The 19,385-nt window shown below is 44.9% G+C and overlaps 1 protein-coding gene across 1 annotated transcript in view; it reads right to left on the bottom strand.

The window, feature by feature from the left end:
- Positions 1-391: 391 nt before the first annotated feature.
- The window catches only part of ADRB2 (adrenoceptor beta 2), a 91,124-nt gene continuing 72,130 nt past the window's right edge, over positions 392-19,385 (bottom strand). The window contains exon 2 of the mRNA XM_056861111.1: positions 392-579. Within this exon, the coding sequence (XP_056717089.1) occupies positions 545-579 (35 nt within the window). The 3' untranslated portion in view covers positions 392-544. The remainder of the gene's footprint in view (positions 580-19,385) is intronic.

Here is a 19,385-nt window from a genome sequence, read left to right as displayed (position 1 = left end):
TCTGTTTGTTCCTTCCAAGGTCCTTCTCATCTTTGAATTGCTCGGGCTGGCTAGAGATCCAGCCATACCCCCAGCACTCTACCGGTTCCACCTGGAAGCCAGATGTTTGGTGTCGCTTCCACAAGTGAGCGATGAAAAAAATGTACTCTTAAATTTTCTCAGTCCCTTGAGAACATTTGCTGTAGAGACCGAGTGGATGAGAAACGTGTTAACTCTTACGCTGCCTCTAGAGACCCCTGTCTTTCAGCTTGGAAAAACACCTTTCACATTTTCCCCCAATCCTATCTCAAAAATAATTGTTTCACAGAACGGATTCTGTTTCTATAGTTGGGTCCTTGAGATAGTTCATTCGCTGCACTTCCCCCACAATTCTCAGTCTGGTTTCTTGGCTTACTAGCTGCCCCTTTCTGTTACTTCTCCATGATGGAATGTATGGGAGAAAGAACAGTAGTTCCCCATACTGACAGAAGTAGGGCTGAACTTGGGCTTGTCTCTTCACAAACTTCTTTGAGTTGCAGCTGGTGAGAAGGGATGCTTTGCCCGTTCAACTTTCAACCATTCCAGGACACCCAGGAATCTCTGTGGAGTAAAGAGAAATATGGTTGGTCAGGTATGCATATGAAAGCCCTCTCAAAGTGATGTAGCACAATTGCACTTTTTTAGAATGCGCCCTCACCCATAGTTACAACCCTAATTTTGCCAGAAGCAGTTACAAGTTATATCATTATTTCCAATACAGGTGCGTGTGCACTATTGAAACATAAGAATATGATGATTGTCTTGGCGGATCAGAACAAAGATCTTTTTAATCCAGCATCCTGCTTCCCACAATGGTCAAATTGTATGCCCCAGGGAACACCACAATCAGAGCATGAATGCTTCAGCCCAGTACGTGCTGCTTGTAGAGAGAAACTAAATGTAATATTGACTTATTTTATATATTTATTGTCTGCCTTTCTCAGTTGGGTTGTTTATGCATGGGAGTTTGACCTGAGGACCCACACTTTCCTGTTGGGAGTCTATGCACCAGCAGTCTCCAAGCTCAAATCAAGTCCCCACCTCTAACACCGTCAGAAATATTGTCGAAGGCTTTCACGGTCAGAGTTCATTGGTTCTTGTAGGTTATCCGGGCTGTGTAACCGTGGTCTTGGAATTTTCTTTCCTGACGTTTCGCCAGCAGCTGTGGCAGGCATCTTCAGAGTAGTAACACTGAAGGACAGTGTCTCTCAGTGTCAAGGGTGTAGGAAGAGTAATATATAGTCAGAAAGGGGTTGGGTTTGAGCTGAGTATTGTCCTGCAAAAGTATTGTCCTGTAAGTATCAAGATAATGTGCTAATGAGGGTATGGTATGTTAATATGGAACCATTGTATCCTGAAGTGATCTGTTAATGTGTGTAATCCAAAGCTAATCTGTATGGCTATTGTTGAATGTTGTCTTTGTCTGGAGGTTTTTCAGGGCAGGAAGCCAAGCCTTATTCATTCTTAAACTCTCCTCTTTTCTGTTAAAGTTGTGCTGATGTTTATGAATTTCAATGGCTTCTCTGTGCAATCTGACAAAATAGTTGGTAGAATTGTCCAGTCTTTCAGTGTCTTGGAATAAGACCCTGTGTCCTGTTTGTGTCAGTCCATGTTCAGCCACTGCTGATTTCTCAGGTTGGCCAAGTCTGCAGTATCTTTCATGTTCTTTTATCCTTGTTTGTATGCTGCGTTTTGTGGTCCCGATGTAAACTTCTCCACAGCTGCAAGGTATACGATATACTCCTGCAGAGGTGAGGGGGTCTCTTTTGTCTTTTGCTGATCGTAGCATTTGTTGTATTTTCTTGGTGGGTTTAAACACTTTATAGGTTATGTTTTTTCAAAAGTTTCTCCATCCTATCAGTGACTCCTTTAATAAATGGCAAGAATACCTTTCCTATGGGAGACTGTTTTTCTTGAGTTTTCTGATTTTTGTTTGGTTTAATGGCCCTTCTGATTTCATTCTTGGAGTAGCCGTTTGCTAGCAGTGCGTGATTTAGATGATTAGTTTCTTCCTTGAGAAACTGTGGTTCACAGATCCGTCTTGCACGGTCCATTAATGTTTTGATTATTCCTCTTTTCTGTCGGGGGTGGTGGTTGGAGTAAAAGACACAATCTCATTGATTAACCAGATTTTTCCAGAAGATATAACAGCCTTATTTCACCATTGTTTGACAACAAGTTATTTCCTATGGGATCAAGAATTTTATGAACAGATTGATGGAGTAGCTATGGGAAGTCCACTCAGTCCAGTAATAGCAAACTTTTACATGGAATATTTTGAAAAGACAGCATTAGAATCAGCACCTTACAAACCTACAGTCTGGTTCAGGTTCGTAGATGATACATTTACCATTTGGAGCCATGGTGAAGAAAAATTAATGGACTTTCTAAACCATCTTAATAATATCCATCCAAACATTCAGTTTACCATGGAAAAGGAAATTGAGGGTAAACTCCCATTTCTTGATACCCTTGTCATCCGTAAAACAAACCTTCAGTTAGGTCACAAGGTCTACCGGAAACCAACTCACACAGATCGCTACTTACACAAAAACTCCAACCACCACCCCTGTTGCTAACCTCCAGGTACTAGCTGGTGATCTCCTGCTATTACATCTGATCTCCAGCCAACAGAGATCAGTTCGGGAGAAAATGGCCGCTTTGGCAATTGGTCTCTATGGCACTGAAGTCCCTCTCCTCCCCAAACCCCGCCCTCCTCAGGCTCCGTCCCCAAAATCTCCAGGTAGTTCCCAACATGGAGCTGACAACCCTAATTGCCTCTCTGGCTTGGGAAGAGCTTTCTGATTCTGATTTCTGATTCTATATAACCACAGGGATGTACATGTGCTAGACTTGAGAGGTGTAATGAATTCTTTGCTTGCATCCATTGTAAGGCTGGACAGATGGGAGAGAGAAGAGATGCACAAAAAGCTACAACTTGCCTCACCCTCACAGGCCTGCTAGCCTGCCTGCCATTTTGTGGCCAGTTTGTGGCTGGCTCCACCTCTTGCAGCAGCCATTTTGTGGCAACCATTTTATTAGAGCTGCCAGGTCCCCTCTCTCCTCCGGTGGGAGGCTACAGGGCTGCGGTTGTGATTGCGTGCGCGCATGCGCATCACTTCCGGTTTGCAACCGGAGGTGCCGCCTTGCAAGGGGGCTTTTCCCCTTAGTTTGAGTGGTAAAGTGGCCCTTTACCACTCAAACTAAGAGGAAAAGGCCCCTCGCGAGGCATCACTTGCGGTTGTGTGGTTGCACATGCACGTTTGCCCCCCGACCCTCAGGTGCTCAGCGGGCAGAGAGGCATATTGCCGGGGGTTTGCCTGCCACCACCGGGCACTGGCAACCCCACGATGCCATGTCAGAATTCCAAGTGCAGGCTCAAAATAGGGCTGTTGGGGGGAAAAATCTGGTAAAATTCAGATTCGGCAAAATTTGGCCCGTTTTTATTCGGGAAATGCCGAAGTACGAACTCCCCCTCTTCAGGTCCATGCAATTTGGCATGAGATCAGGAGTTCGGGGAAAAATTCGGCCGAATAAAGCCATTAAAAACACAATCGAGCCTTTCTGCGGCTCCAGGGGGGGGGCATTTTTGAGGGTAGAGGTCCCAAACTTTCAGCGTAGCTTGAGGGGACCCTTCTTGCAAGAACCCCCAAGTTTTGTGAAGATTGGGTTAGGGGGGCTGAGATATGGTTTGCATGGTTGCAAACTTCTTTGCACCTGCCCCACCCTTGCTCCCCGCAGCTCAGCTGTTTGTCGGGGCTGGGAGCTTTGGGCTTGGGAGGCAAGCTCTGCTAATTGCAAACCCCCATTGTCAGAGATGCACATTAAGGGTGGGGGGGACCCCTTCCCGGCCCCATATTTTGCCCCCCCTGATCCAATCTTTACAAAACTTGGGGGTTCTTGCAAGAAGGGTCCTCTGAAGCTATGCTGAATGTTTGGGGGCTCTACCCCCCAAAATGCGCCCCCTGCAGCCACGGAATGGTGCGAATGTGTGCTGTAAATGGAATAAAAATGCACATTAAGGGGGGGACCCCTTCTGGGGCTCATATTTCGCCCCCCCCGATTCAATCTTTACAAAACTTGGGGGTTCTTGCAAGAAGGGTCCTCTGAAGCTATGCTGAAAGTTTGGGAGCTCTACCCCCAAAAATGAGCTCCCTGCAGCCACGGAATGGCTCGAATGTGCACACGCACCCCCCCCCAAGGGGGATCTCTCTCACACAAACAGATACTCTCTCTTTCTCTCCCCGGACCGTGCAGCAGCTGGGCTCATGCACTCGATCGCGACTGATTGGCCAGAAGAAGACCCAGCTTGGCCACCGATTGGCTGCAGGAGAATGCTACTTACTAACTGACAGTTATGCTGCTGCGCCAAACTCCGAATTTGCTGAATTTATTCACCGAACACCGCAAACTCACTGAATTCGGCTCCCCATTTTCCCGCCTTTTTTGAGTTCTGTTCCATCCGAACTAAAAACCGCCGAATCACGGGAAATTCAGCTGTTTTTCGGTTCGGGATGAACCAAATTGACAGCCCTAGCTCAAAAAGGTTAGGGACCCCTGGTCTAGTTTAAAACAAAAGCAGACAGCATGGGTGACTGGAGCTGGTCGAACTGGCCTATATCTTATTCCAGTACTAGAAGCATACATTGTCCCAACCAGGCTTTAACACAAGAAGTCAGTAAAGCTGGAAGAAAAGTGCTGAAAGAGTCTCATGACTGTGTGAAGATTTGAACCCAGGTCTCTCTGGTTCATACCACTCTTACCACTGCACTACACTGTTCCTCAAAAATAAGTCGAGATCATCCATTCTACTAGGTAAGTATCCTAAGGACTGCAGCTTTTGATGAATAAATAGATATCATATAGTACCTAGTCAAGAAATTATAAACAACGCACACAGAGAAAAGAAAAAGATATTTTCATCTACTGAATGGTGACAATTAAAAAAAAAACACCCTTTGTTTCAGAGTACCAGGCCTCTATTCATGAGTTATCTTAAACTGTTAGGAAAATCCACAGTGTTTGATGGTTGACAGAATAAATATAAATTTGCCTACAAATTCATAAATTTAGGGCTGTAGTGAGTCAGTAATAATTGATTCTGGGATCCATCCTGGAGAGACTTACCAGAATTTTTCATTGCTCTAGAATGTTTCTGGAAAATGCCAACTTATTGGCTTCATTAGGTTCTCATCATGGCCTTGTGCTAGGGATGCCAGCCTTCAGGTGGGACCTGGGAATCCCCAGGAATTACAACATCTCCAGACTACAGAGATCAGTTTCCCTGGAGAAAACAGATGTTTTGGAGGGTGGACTCTATGGCATTGTACCCCACTGAGGTCCCTGTCCTCCCCAGGCTCCAGACATTTCCCCAACCTGGATCTGGCAATCCTACACCTCATCCCCTGCCGATGCCCAGAGGGTACCTGACAACCCTACCTGGTTTCCATTTTGGTGCACTAGGCCTGGCCCTCATGAGGGATGGAGAACAATCCAGCCTCAATCTAAAGCGCCACCTGCTAATTGTTAGAGTTTAGGCTGCCCTGTAAGTAGGGTTGCCAGGTCCCTCTTCACCACTGGCAAGAGGTTTTTGGGGCAGAGCCTGAGAAGGGTGGGGTTTGGAGAGGGGAGGGACTTCAATGTCATAGAGCAGGGATGGGGAACCTCTCTTTCTTTGTCTCCCTCCGTCCTTTTCTTTCTTTCTTTCTTTCTTTCCCTCCATCCTTTTCTTTTTTTCTTTCTCCCCCTCTCTCCATTTCTTTCTCCCTTTCTCTCTCTTTCTCCCTCCCTCCCTTTTACTCTTTGTCTGTTTTCCTTCCTCCCTTGCCGATCGACTGCGGGCTGCGCCCCCCTGGTGCCTAGTTTGCTGGGGCCCACCGCTGGCTGCCCTCCCACCTGGGAGGGGGCAATGGGGGCGCCCTGCAGGCCTTCTCTGTGTGGCCTCCCCTTGGGTTGCCAACCTCCAGGTGTTGGCTGGAGACCTGGCAACCCTAGCCTCTCCCCCCCCACCGGGAGATCAACACCTGGTATGGCCCCTGAATTATGTTATAAATGTGCAAATGGCCCTTGGCAGGGAAAAGGTTCCCCACCCCTGCCATAGAGTCCAATTGCCAAAGCGGCCATTTTCTCCAGGTGAACTGATCTCTATCAGCTGGAGATCAGTTGTAATAGCAGGAGATCTCCAGCTAGTACCTGGAGGTTGAGAAAACCAGTACAGGAGCAATGCTGATAACAATGCCAATATATTATAGCTACATATACACTTTACAGTATGTGGTAATGAAACCACCAACCACACATACATTCAGTACAACAATGGATGTGCAAAAATTCCACAATTAATTTGAAATATAAATTCTATCAGGTAAGTATCAAGTAAGTCCTTTGAAATAACTATCTTGGTCTTTTCTCAAAACAGATGCTGCAAGATCCACAGTCAAGGAGAATACGATCGTTTTGGAGCACAAAGGCTCAGTTCTTCATCAGTCCTTCAAAAGATGCAATGCATGCAATCATATATCATCATCCATGATACCAGGTTTCAAAGAATAACCTTTTCCAGAATAAAGTGCATAATGCTTCCCCAGAGGGGTAAGATGCTGAGTTCCTTCCACTCCTGGTAAGCCACTTGAGTCCTTACCAGGAGTGGAAAGAACTCAGCATCTTACCCCTCTGGGGAAGCATTATGCACTTTATTCTGGAAAAGGTTATTCTTTGAAACCTGGTATCATGGATGATGATATATGATGATATATGGATGATGATATATGATTGCATGCATTGCATCTTTTGAAGGACTGATGAAGAACTGAGCCTTTGTGCTCCAAAATGATCGCATTCTCCTTGACTGTGCATCTTGCAGCATTTGTTTTGAGAAAAGACCAAGATAGTTATTTCAAAGGACTTGATACTTACCTGATAGAATTTATATTTCAAATTAATTGTGGAATTTTTGCACATCCATTGTTGTACTGAATGTATGTGTGGTTGGTGGTTTCATTATCACATACTGTAAAGTGTATATGTAGCTATTGGCATTGTTATCAGCATTGCTCCTGTACTGGTTTTCTCATCCTCCTGATAATAGTACAGAGGTGTATTTTTTTCTCCTTCAGTACCTGGAGGTTGGAAACCCTGCCTATAAGGTATGTGCTTTTTGCTACATTGCTTTTAAAGAAGTCTGGGGGAGTGAGCAGGAACCACAGATCAGCTGCTCCAGCTCCTGGGTGGAGGTAGGAGTGGCATGGCAAAGTAGTGGCTAGTGTGACAGTGACAACAGAGATGAGGGTAGTGAGACAGAAGAGATGGGTAGGTGGGATGGGAAGCCACTGCCTCTCCAAAATCCACTGCCCAAAGCCACCTCCCCTGTTGACCTTGTTATAGAGCTGACCCTGATAATTATTCAGAATCCATAGTTACAAACCAGATGTCCAGATGATATCTTGGGGAGGAAATCCAGTATGTCAGAATTATTTCTGGATTGGAAGAAGCAAACGTCATACATTCCTTGTTAAATGCCTTCAGTTCTCAGAATAACATTGCACTTCAATTCCTCTTCTGTTTAGATAAACTAAGTACCTTAAACTTTTAAACAATTTTCAGAGGGTCGATAATTCGTAAACTATCATCATTACTATTTCTTAAAGTTGGATGTCTGGTAATCTAAATTATTTGCAGTCGTCTGGTGATGACGATAATATCTCCTGTGAATGGGCATTGTTGATATTATATCACTATTCTAAAAATGCAGCAGCCTGTATTCCCCAAGTAGGGATGCCTGTTGTTGCTGAAGCTGTCTCTGGGACAAGAAGACAACATAATTGAGACTGTGCAGCTTTGGGTGTAAATCAAACATTGCTCAGATCATATACTAGCATAAGCTTATGCAACACTTGTGGAACAGTGCATAAAGCTAGCATTTCAGCTACAACCCAAACAGACTTCACTTGTGTCTGTAAAGTGATATTAAGCTTGAGGGTTTCTTGCACTAGTGATTTTTTTGCCATTCCCTTTAAGTAGAATTTTTCAGCAATTGCTCCCAGTATGCTCTTCTCCCCTAGCAAATTCCTGTCAGAGAATTCACAGAGTATCAGGACGTTAGATAAAACTGAGGTCAGGACAACTTGGGACATTTTCCAACCCTGATCATTTATTCTTTTTGAAATACTCAACATCTAGTACTCACTTTCATCTTCTTCAGCTAAGAAATGGTTTATTTTTGTAAGACTGCTGGAGCTGAAGAGTTTATATACAACTAGATCACTGAGGAGAAAAGGCTGTCCGTGTTCCATTTGTGTTCAGTGCTTCGGTTTTTTTCTTTAAACTGCCTCACCACATATGCCATTTTCAGTTATCTGGCTGACTCCAAAGGGACTTCATGGGAAGAAGCCATTTACTATCATCTCATTATGACAGTGATGAGTCCCTGATGTTTTGTAAAGAGCTGTTCTGTGACAAGACCCGAGCATAGAACAGCTGGCAACCCAAATACTTAAAGCATATCTACACCCAGGCAAAGTGGTTTAATACTCAGTCTCTTTCCCTAATGAATCTTAGTCCTGTACATGTGTAGTTAGCTAGGGAATGGCCATGGGATCTCTAGAGGTCTGCAGTAGGAGTGGCGAATCAGCAGAAACCACCCCTCCTTTCTGCCCACACAAATCCTCCATGGAGCCAAGCTGCTGTTATTTAAACTGGTATATAACCAATACAAGCTAACAGTGTAGATGTGCCCTTACAGGAAGTATAGTTCTATCTGTGATGGAAATGTCCATCTGTGCTATTTTATAACTAGTGGTCCTAGTTTTATAATGGGGTGGTCCTAGGGTGGCCAGCTCCGGGTTGGGAAATACCTGGAGATTTTGTAGGCGGAGCCTGAGGAGGGCAGGGTTTGGAGAGGGCAGGAACTTCAATGCCATAGTCCAATTACCAAAGCGGCCATTTTCTTCATGTGAACTGATCTCTATCGAGTGGAGATCAGTTGTAATAGCAGGAAATCTCCAGCCACCACCTGGAGGTTGGCAACCCTAAGTGGACCACTACTCCTTTCCAGACATTCTAACTGGGTATTTATTTTATTTTCATTTTATTAGATTTATATTCCGACTTTCTTGGCCCAAGCCAGGCTCAGGGCTGCTTCCGACTACCCACAATAGAAATAGAAGATAAGAACTGAGTAAAAACCTAAGACTAAGAAGGTGGCGCACATATCTAATGCCAATACTGCATATCATATGGAAATCAATGCTTTAAGCAAGAGTCAAAAACCCAATATGATAAGGTGTTGGTGACAATCAGACAACTAAAGGAGACTGATGGAACAATGGAGGGAGTCACGACGGAGGGTGCAACAAGGGGAGGCCGGCCGCTGTATAATACTGGCGCTGCCCTCATCCATAAGTCTGGCAGAACATTTCTTCTTACAAGCCCTTTGGAACTGGACCAGGTCCCACAGCGCTCAGGACTCATTAGACAGAGGCAGGGGCCACCTCTGAGAAGGCCCTGAGCCTGGTCGAGGACAGCTGGATAATCTTCAGGCCAGGGACCACCAGGAGATTGTTTCCAGTCAAGCATAAAGCTCGCTGGGGGTATATTGGGAGAGACGGTCCCATAAATACAAGGGTCCCAGACTGTTTAGGGCTGTAAAGGTGATTACCAACACCTTGAACCTGAACTGGTACTCAGTTTGGAGCCAGTGCAGCTAGCAGAGCACTGGTTGTATATGTGCTTTCCATAGGGTCCCCGAAAGGACCTGTGCAGCTGCATTCTGGACCACGCATTCTGGGTAAATGAACGTACGTTGGAGGGAGTGGTGGTAAGCTGCCCACCTCAGCCTTACAAGCATTTAGGGTTCCTGGTCATGTGCAGAGAGTATGCTTGAATGAATGTAGGCTCTACAATACATTCCAGTTTGCATGCAGTGATCAGAGGTGGGGCTGGATGGCTTGGGTATGTTCTTCTCACCACCACATGCATTCATTCTACTTAAAAAGGACAAGTCTTTCTTGCTAATGCTGAACCATTTACACCTTTGCTTTGCCAAAAAAGGGATTTTTTTTTTAAAAAGGCTTGTTCAAGATGCCCCTTGGTGAATTTTTACTGCTGTAAAGTTACAGAAAATGATGCAAGAATTCAGCTCAAAACATTGTCCACAGTGTGATGGAAATTTGGGTTATACTTTTACAATGTTAACAAAACCTTTATAGTTACACACAAAAGAGGAATGAGATGAAGAGAGAGATTTTTTCCCAAAAAAGCAGGAGACTTGTTTCCCTAAACATCTGTCTTGTGAAGTCAAAAATCAGATGTTGCGTGGAATTTCAGCTATCTGCTGTTTTTTGGGTAACCCAGTGGGAGATTCAGTTTTTATGACCTCCCTCATCCCTCTGACCCATGAATCAATTCTGGCCAAGTTCACCAAATCAGACACTTCAAAACAAAAGTCACCTGAAGAAAACCCCTAATGAAAGTCTGAGTTTGTTCCCGTGCCAAATGAGCTGCTCTCATTCCAGAGGGTAAAGGGCATTTCTTACAAAACTAAGTACTATGACATGGGCTGAATAAATCCTTGCATCATCACCTCAAGACACCAAATACCATTCACTACTCATTTGCTTTTCCTGACCCATGGTCCCTTTGCCTATACATTTTGTTTGTATTGATTTATTTAGCAATTTTTTAAATTCTTCCTCTCCAGGGAACCTGCCTGAGGTGGCTTGCAAATAAAACATAACAAAAACAAAGAATTAAAGATTACTAATCAAAATTCAGCATTACAGACCCAGCCACAATATAAAAACATAGCCCACTGAGCAGGTAAAAATAACAGTTTCATACTAACAGAGCGTAAGAGCATAGGAAGAGTCCTGTTGGATCACATCAGTAGTCCTAATCTAACATCCTGTCTCACACAGTAACCAGTGGATGACAGACCAATATTTTCTCATCCCAAGGATACCCTTCTGGGGTTAGCGGGGAGGTGGGCTTTTGGTATTGGATGATGCGATCATTGGGAATATATAGAGCAGGTTCTGTGACAGGCATTTTGACAGCACAGGAGTGGGACTGTTCTAGTAGGTTCCTGAAGGTCTCGTCCACATAACTCTCGCTCCCCCTCAGCTTCTCCAGGTTGGCAACCCTCCCCTCAAGGGAATGGGCCTGTTCCCTATAAGCCAAGAGCTCCACGTATTGAGCAGATGTGCACAGTTTCTGCCCAGTGGGCAGATAATCATACATATGGCACTCCCTGCAAACGATGGATAGTCCCACCCACCTCCCCAGCTGGCTTTCTACCTTCATGATTGGTCTGTAGGATTGCCAGCTCCAGGTTGGGAAATACCTGGAGATTTTGGGTGGAGTCTGAGGAGGGCGGGGTTTGGGGAGGGACTTCAATGCCATAGAGTCCAATTGCCACAGCAGCCATTTTCTCCAGGGGAACTGATTTATATTGCCTGGAGATCAGTTGTAATAGCGGGAGATCTCCAGCCACCACCTGGAGGTTGGCAACCCTATTGGTTTGGTTGTTTAAAGGTAGGGTTGCCAGGTCCCTCTTCGCCACTGGTGGGAGGTAATAGCAGGAGATCTCTAGCTAGTACCTGGTGGTTAGCAACCCTATTTAAAGGTGATTTAAGGTTGAAATCATTTAATTGCCTGAATCTGTGCAGATTTCTATAGTAGTAGCATAAAGTAATACACTGCCGTCCTTGCTGATGTGAAGCCTGTATATCCTTGTTCAGGAAACTCAGCTACAGGGGTTCTCTCCTGCTCTTCCACAACCTCCCTCACTGAACACCCAAGCTTAACTCCCTTTTTGGATGCCCTGTTCAAATGCACTGGATACAAGCCCCCAGGAAACCTCTTTGCCTTCTTGCAGAGTTTGACCTCTTATAAACTCTGATTTACAGCAATAAAATGCCATTTAAAGAGGACTTAATTAAAACCTTGTGTGAACAGAAACCTTTTCATCTGGTGCCTAAAAGACTAAAGGACTTGAGTGTTGCCCCTTCTATTCACAGCTCCCTGCCTTCTTCACCTATCTTTCTCTCAGATTCATCCTAATCTATCCCTCTTTCTTCAGATTCATCCCAATCTATCCCTCTTTCTTCAATCGCCCAGAATCCAGGATTCTTGTACATTATCTTCATTATCCCCAGTGTCTGCTTTATCCTCAGCTCCCAAGCCCTACGTCTTCCTGCTTCTCCAGCCCTCTATTCTCTTTGCCATCCATCTTGTCAACGGTACAGTCCCTAGGTTCTGTAAAATCTGTCCTCCACCCCTTCCACCCCTTGTGAACATTTCATTGCTTACACCTTCATTCTGCATAGTAGAATGTCTGTGAATGGTACACAACATCACAGCAGCCCAAACCATGGAGCAAGTGTTGGAGTATACAGATAGGCAAGGAAGAAACGGATTTACACAGCATATACAAGATATATTCCGAATAGCCATAGACTGAACTTTCTTATCCTGTGGTCACAGTAATTAATAGAGCCTCAAGGGTTTTATCTTGCCTAGAAAACCCTACAGGGTTGCCGTAAGTCAGCTCTGACTTGATGGCCAAAAAAATCTACATCTTTTTGTCCTGACCTGAGTAGCCCCAGGCTAGCCTGATCTCATCAGATCTCAGAAGCTAAGCAGGGCCAGCCCTAGTTAGTATTTGGATAGGCAACCTCCAAGGAATACCGGGGTCATGACATGGAAGAAGGCAATGGCAAACCACCTCCGAACATGTCTTGCTTTGCAAACCCTATGGGGTTGCCATAAGTCAACTGTGATTTGATGGCACACATGCGCGTGCACACACACAGACTCCAATGTGTGTATAAAGTGCCGTCAAGTCACAGCTGACGTATGGCAACCCTTGCCCAGGGCTTTCAAGGCAAGTGAGAAGCAGAAGGGATTTGGCATTGCCTTCCTCTGCAGAGTCTTCCTTGGTGATCTCCCTTCCAAGTACTGACTCTGCTTAGTTTCTGAGATCTGGTGAGATAAGGCTATACCATGCCACCTTCCCTCCCTTAAGACTGCAATCAGAGGCGGATCTACTGTGAAACTAATGAAGCTTGAGCTTCAGGGCCCCCAATCCTGGAGGGGACCCTGAAGCAACTTTTTTTTAATGAGTGAATTTCTCTACAAAATCAATGGCATTTTTTAATGATAGAATCATAAGCTAATGGGTTGAAGTACTCTAATAATACCCATTTCACATAGCCTCAAAATGTCCCTGTAACTGGTCAAATTTCAAAATTTTCTTGGGGGCTTGCAGTGCTTGAACCCCCAGCTGTAAGGGCTCACTGAGCTCACCAGAATCTATTCATAGCCTACATTTTGGCAGCTGGATCCTCAAATCCTTCGTTGGTTCATGGCTTAATAATTCTATAGCTCAGCCCTTAGGCTAGAGCCAATCAGAACCATAAAAAGACATCTGAATTCTCAATTCAGACTGTATTTGTCTCGCTTGTGCATTTTAACACCAAAAGACCAGATTTTCACCTCTTTACTCCTCTGATGACCCCTCCCTATTATTATTATTTATTAGTTAAATTTGTAACCCACCCTGATTCCCGGTCAAAGCCGGATTCAGGGTGGGTGTCATGATCCTAGGCCTCAAGTGCAGCCTACAGGCCCTAGGGAGGCCTATATTAAAGTAGTTACCAGGCCTAAATCTCCCAGGTACCCTCTGGGCCTTGTGATTGGTGGAAGGGGATTTGGAGGGAAGGCTAGGGCCAATCAGGGGTAAGGTAGTGGTGCCTAGGGAGAAGGAATAAAATGCCTTGCCTGAAAAGGGACGGGGTTCATTCCTAGGGAGCAGGGCTGGGAAGAGGCTGCTGCAGATGGAGGGATCCCTCTTCCAGGAAGGGGTGAGTTAGCCTGAGGCCTAGTGCCAGGAGAGGGCTAGGGACAGTAAAGATAGAGGTGTTAGGGTTTTTATTTGTTTGATTGCCTGCCTTTACTGGTTTTGTCATCCTATTGTGGCTTGAGTTATTATTATTAAACCTTTTTAATAAACTGTTTGTTACTCTGCCCTGGGTCCTCATGCCTCATTTGGTCACCTAGAAAGTACACCCTGTTGGGAGAAGAAGCAGCCATGGGCCGGCAAGGTGCTCTGGGCCTTCTTGAGTTAGGCTCACACCAGAGTGGTGGCAGCTACTGAAGATCCCCATTCCTTTTACCTGACAGCAGGTAACAACAATCATAATAAAATCATATATATCTAAAATTCACAAGTAATCAATAAAATTCATAAAACCATTCGATACAGTTAACAAGATAGTACTCATATAATTACAGGGCCAATGGAGGCCCGGCCAAGCAGCCAAATCCTCATATCAGAAGCCACCCTAAGGGAGAGGAGAGGGAGGCCAGTAACGCTGACAACCAGTGGTTGCCCTCAATTGAAGGCCTGGAGGAATAGCTCTGTTTTACAGGCCCTGCAGAACTTCTGAAGGTCCCATAGGGCCCTGATGTTACTTGGAAGAACATTCCATCAGGCTGGGGCCAGGGCCTTGTTGGATGTTGACCTATTGTTGCTGGTTGCGAAGGGGCCCTCATAACAGTTCAAGCTTCAGAGCCCCAAAAATGTAGATCCGCCACTGACTGCAATAGTTATGTTTTAATAAAATCCTAAAATGGAAGCAGAGATTGTCTATAAGTACTGCTTGTGTACTGTACCTATAATGGACCTGAAGTGTTATTGTGGTGTTCCTCTGGCTAGGAGTTAAATGCCTTTATCTGGCCTGACCTGAGTCATCCAGAACAGCTTGGTATATATCTTATAGGACAGATGCTTCTGACTTGGGATGATCAAGATATATATGATATATGCTAACTGCTCAGTGAATGCTTGTCAGCTTTGACTCACTAGAAACAAATGTCAATTAGTATGTTTTCCAAAATTCGAAGGATCACAGGAGAGTGTGTGCACTCCTGTTTTATGGGGGGGGGGGGACTTGTGATAAAATTATTCTATTTGAAAAGTTGGGAATTCTGAGAGATGCAAATGCAAGGATCATGATAACATGAGAAAGATGTTTTATAGGAGAAACTGCTCAGTTTATTTCAACATCCTGAGAAACAAAGCTTAAGGAATATGAAGACTCCCCATACAGATTAAAATGGAATACCTGGCACTGATTTAACAGTCTGCGTAATGCATTGTTCATAACATATTCTATTTTGATCTATGTGGGAAAAGGGGGATTACTCTCAAAGGGAGATTAAGCACTCAAATCTCTCCAGTTGAAATCAAAGTGCTTTATTTTGGGTAAATTGCACTGAGGTGACATAGACCCGCTCATTTTTGCAGGCATATTTTTACAAGCTATTCACTGTATCCCCCCCAATATTTCCTGATAGCAACAGATTGTGAAGTGGATTTTTTCCTATTAAAATCTGGATGTGAACAGGGTTTACCTAAACCACGCTCTGTATATCCATCTGTTATTTGATAAATGAGTTAATAACTCTGCTTTTAAAGATAGGCATCTATCCCTTTCTTGGCACTGTGCCATATTTTTATGGCACTCAAATAGCCTGCATAAGAAGTAGAACATTCATTTTATGCACCAGTGAACCATCATCTGCCATTCATGCCCTGGATGACTTTGCCTCTCAGACATTCCTTCAAGTAGTTTCCGTCCTTCACCATAAAAGCACACACATGATGATGCATACTGAAAAGAAATAATTAGTGATGTGCATTTGGGTATGCCAAACCAGAAAAAAAAGCTGGGAGGGAAACCCGGCTATCTGGATGAAGCTGAAAAACTGATATTCGAAATGCCAGTTTTTAGTTTTTAGTTTTGCTTTGCTTTTTGTGGCTTTTGCACGGCCCATGTAAGGGCACGGAGGGGGGGGGGATTCTAACAAAATTAAAGCCGATTCACAAGGCTGGTGATTGGGCTTTACATTTTAAAAAGAGAAGATTGCTCCTTCCAGAGCAATCCAGTAAAGGGGGCCCCACCTTTGCCAGCCCAGCAGAACCCATCTGGAAGCCCAGCAGAGCACCGGCCAAGGTTCAATTCTACGGGCCCCCAAATGGAAGACAACTGGGGGCCATAGAACTGGACTCTCCAACCCAAACTTCACCAAAGTTGGGAGTTCCTCTTAGGAGAGTCACCTTGAAAAACAGCCCCCCCCCCGAGTCCTGCAAAGATCGCCTATTGAATCCAATTGGAGCAAATCAGTTTCCCAGCCCCCCTTGGGTGGGTGACCTTGAGCAAGTCACACACACTCAGCCTCACTCACCTCACAGGGTGTCTGTTGTGGGGAGGGAAAGGGAAGGTGATTGTAAGCCGGTTTGAGTCTCCCTTAAGTTGGCATATGAAAACCAACTCTTCTTCTTCTTCCTATCAGCTTTCTTCATTGTCCAGCTTTCACACCCATACATAGTAATAGGGAATACTATGGCATGAATTAACTTGATCTTGGTTGCCAGTGACACATCCTGACACACAAGAATCTTTTCTAGCTTTTTCATGGCTGCTCTTCCCAGTCTCACAGCGCATTCCTAAGAGCTCTAAGAGCAAAAGCCCTTAGGAGGCCAGGAAGGCGCTGCGACAGCATCCGGGCCCCCCATGCCAGCGTCCAGGCAACTTATGCCAGTGTTAGTGGCCCAAACACTGGCAGGAAAGCCCGGTCGCCAGTCGCGGGGGGTCACTGCCACAGCAGTGCCACCCCGGGACACCGACAGGGCCTTCCACTGGCGTCTGAATGCCATCAAAGCCCATGCCGGAGTCTCAGGAGGCATTCCTGGGGCGTTCCAGCACCGGGCTGGGGGTAGGGTTGCCAACTGCCAGGTAGTAGCAGGAGATCTCCTGCTAATTCAACGGATCTCCAGCCGATAGAGATCAGATCACCTGGAGAAAAATGGCTGCTTTGACAATTGAACTCTATGCCATTGAAGTCGCACCCCTCCCCAAACCCCGCCCTCTTCAGGCTCCACCCCCAAAATCTCCCCCTGTTTGCGAAGAGGTCCTGGTAACCTTAGCTGTTTTTTTTTTTTTTTTGCAAGATATGCCACCTTTTTAGGTGGCGTACCTCCTTGCACAGATTTTTTATGCTGCTGAGCATAAAAAATCTGGGCCCTGCCGAAACCTCCTTTGGAGGCAGCGCAGCCGTGTTGCCTACAAAGACCGGCGCAGGAATTCCTCTCAGGAATGCACTGTCAATCTCCTTATATATTTACTTACTCCTTATATATTTCCTTACAATCTCTTATAAATTTACATGCACTTCAATAATTTTGAAGGTGAGAACAAGGCAGATCATATAGGTCTGCCTTGAATTTTGAGAGTCACAGGCATTAGGAAGTCCTTTTTTGTTCTATTCACTCACCACTGTCATGTCAACAAATTAGAACAGCGCCACTTGGTGGTGCTCACATGCCAAGGAACAAAATTGTTTCTCGCTTGATTGGGGGTAAGAGTTTGCTTTCCTCCCAGGAATGGGCAACTCTGGAGCTTATAATGCGTGAGGAACATCTGCAAGTCAGTGGGAAACCACAAAGTAAAGTTCTGAATTTATCCTCTTTGCTTTATCCTCTTTGCTTACTTTGCCCTTAAACAATATAAGTGCAGTGAGTGGGAAAGTCTGTAAAGGCTTTCCACAAGTGTGGATTTTCATTGATTATCCATACAATCAGGGAACATTTATCAGCCTTTGCATGATAGCCTGACAGCAAGTCTTCTTTCAAAGGTAACAGCTTATCTGTTTTCATGTAATGAATGGGAAGAAGAGCTTTGGTATGGGGAGAGAGTTTATTGATTAATACTGGAAGCAAAATATTCAAAATCCCCCACTCCTGAAATGGAGCTTATCTTGTTAATGACATGGATGGAGATTAGAAACTGGAGAATACCAGCCCACCTGGAGTTAACTTCCTGAAATGACTAATTTGTGTTGATTCATGGCAAGGCCATTCCTGGAACTGTCATTTGTCCCTTTGCTTACAGAATCAAGAATGGGTGTCCAGGGTGGTGGGTCCACCCTCGCACTCACCTCCAGAGGAGACTCTGGCAGGGGACATCCTTGCCCAAGTATAGGGTTGCCAAGTACCTGGTGATCTATGATCACTAGAAACAAATTATACTCACACAGGGTTGCCAACTTCCAGGTACTAGCTGTAGATCTCCTGCAGTTACAACTGATCTCCAGCCGATAGAGATCAGTTCACCTGGAGGATAATGGCCGCTTTGGCAATTGGGCTCTGTGGCATTGAAATCCCTCCCTTCCCAAACCCTGCCCTCCTCAGGCTCCACCCCCAGAACCTCTCACCAATGGTGAAGAGGGACCAGGCAACCCTACCCAGGCAGGCATTCCAACAAGAGGCTGTGAGGAAAGGAGCAACGGCAAGGCCATTCCTGGAAATGTACCTGCAGTAGCCGCAGAGTCTGGCAGGCCCCGTGAAAGTCTCAGATGGGAGATGGAGTTCAGGCAGCAGGCTACAGTTGGGAACAGGCCAGAGGAGGAGTCTGAAAATCTGATGAGTTGAGGAAATGGCATGGGTTGGATGCTACAAGTTGGATCCAATGCTATTGTTCTTGCACAAGCAGGAATGCAAGAAAAAGACTGTGGTAGCTGCTTGTGCTAAGTCAAACTTATTGCATCCCCACTTGCATTTCCACCTACACAAGATCTTGCAACACCAATTTCTAGGCACTATAATATGTAGGGAGGAAAAGCGCTAAGTGTTGCACAAGACCTTGGGCAAGTGGAGCTGCACTAAACCTATGTTTCCACTGGCACATCGCTGGATCCAAGCCTATGATTCCCTTCTGCTAAGCTGGATCCTATGACTGTCATCTGCTAAATCTTCTTTGAAGGTAGAAAGACTTCCTCCAATGAAGAATTCCTTTTTTTGATGGCGAAAGGCTTCATCTGATAGGGAAAAGATTTTCTTTGAAGAAAGAAGTCTATGTTGAAAGAAGAGTCATTGGATCCAACCCCATGTGTTTGTGTATAGGCTCTATGAACACTATAAATGCTCTCAATATAAAAGTTTTACTACATCATTACAGAACATTTTACCTTATCTATGGCTCACTGCAATATTGTATTACTTTGGAAGCAAGGAAATGGGAGGAAGGATTATCCATTGGACTAATAGGTGAATTTTACCTAGCAAGGGATAAAGAAAAAACAGTGATCTTCAACTGATACTGATTCCTATCTAAACAAAATCCTTAGCATACTTCCTATATTCCTATTATCTACAATGCAAAAAGTTTTAAAACTGAGAGGGAAAGGGGAAATGCAGAATAACTGATTAAATCAGTAATGTCAGGGGGATTAAAATAATTAAACACTACTTTCAATTGTTGATGAGTGCTTTGCTCTGAACATTGTACTTCATTTCTGGGGCTCATATG

The sequence above is a fragment of the Euleptes europaea genome, chromosome 1 (genome assembly GCF_029931775.1).
Source record: "Euleptes europaea isolate rEulEur1 chromosome 1, rEulEur1.hap1, whole genome shotgun sequence".
In the NCBI taxonomy this organism is placed as follows: domain Eukaryota; kingdom Metazoa; phylum Chordata; class Lepidosauria; order Squamata; family Sphaerodactylidae; genus Euleptes; species Euleptes europaea.
Note: the sequence above shows the minus strand (reverse complement) of the source record. Positions and strands in the feature narration are given on the sequence as shown.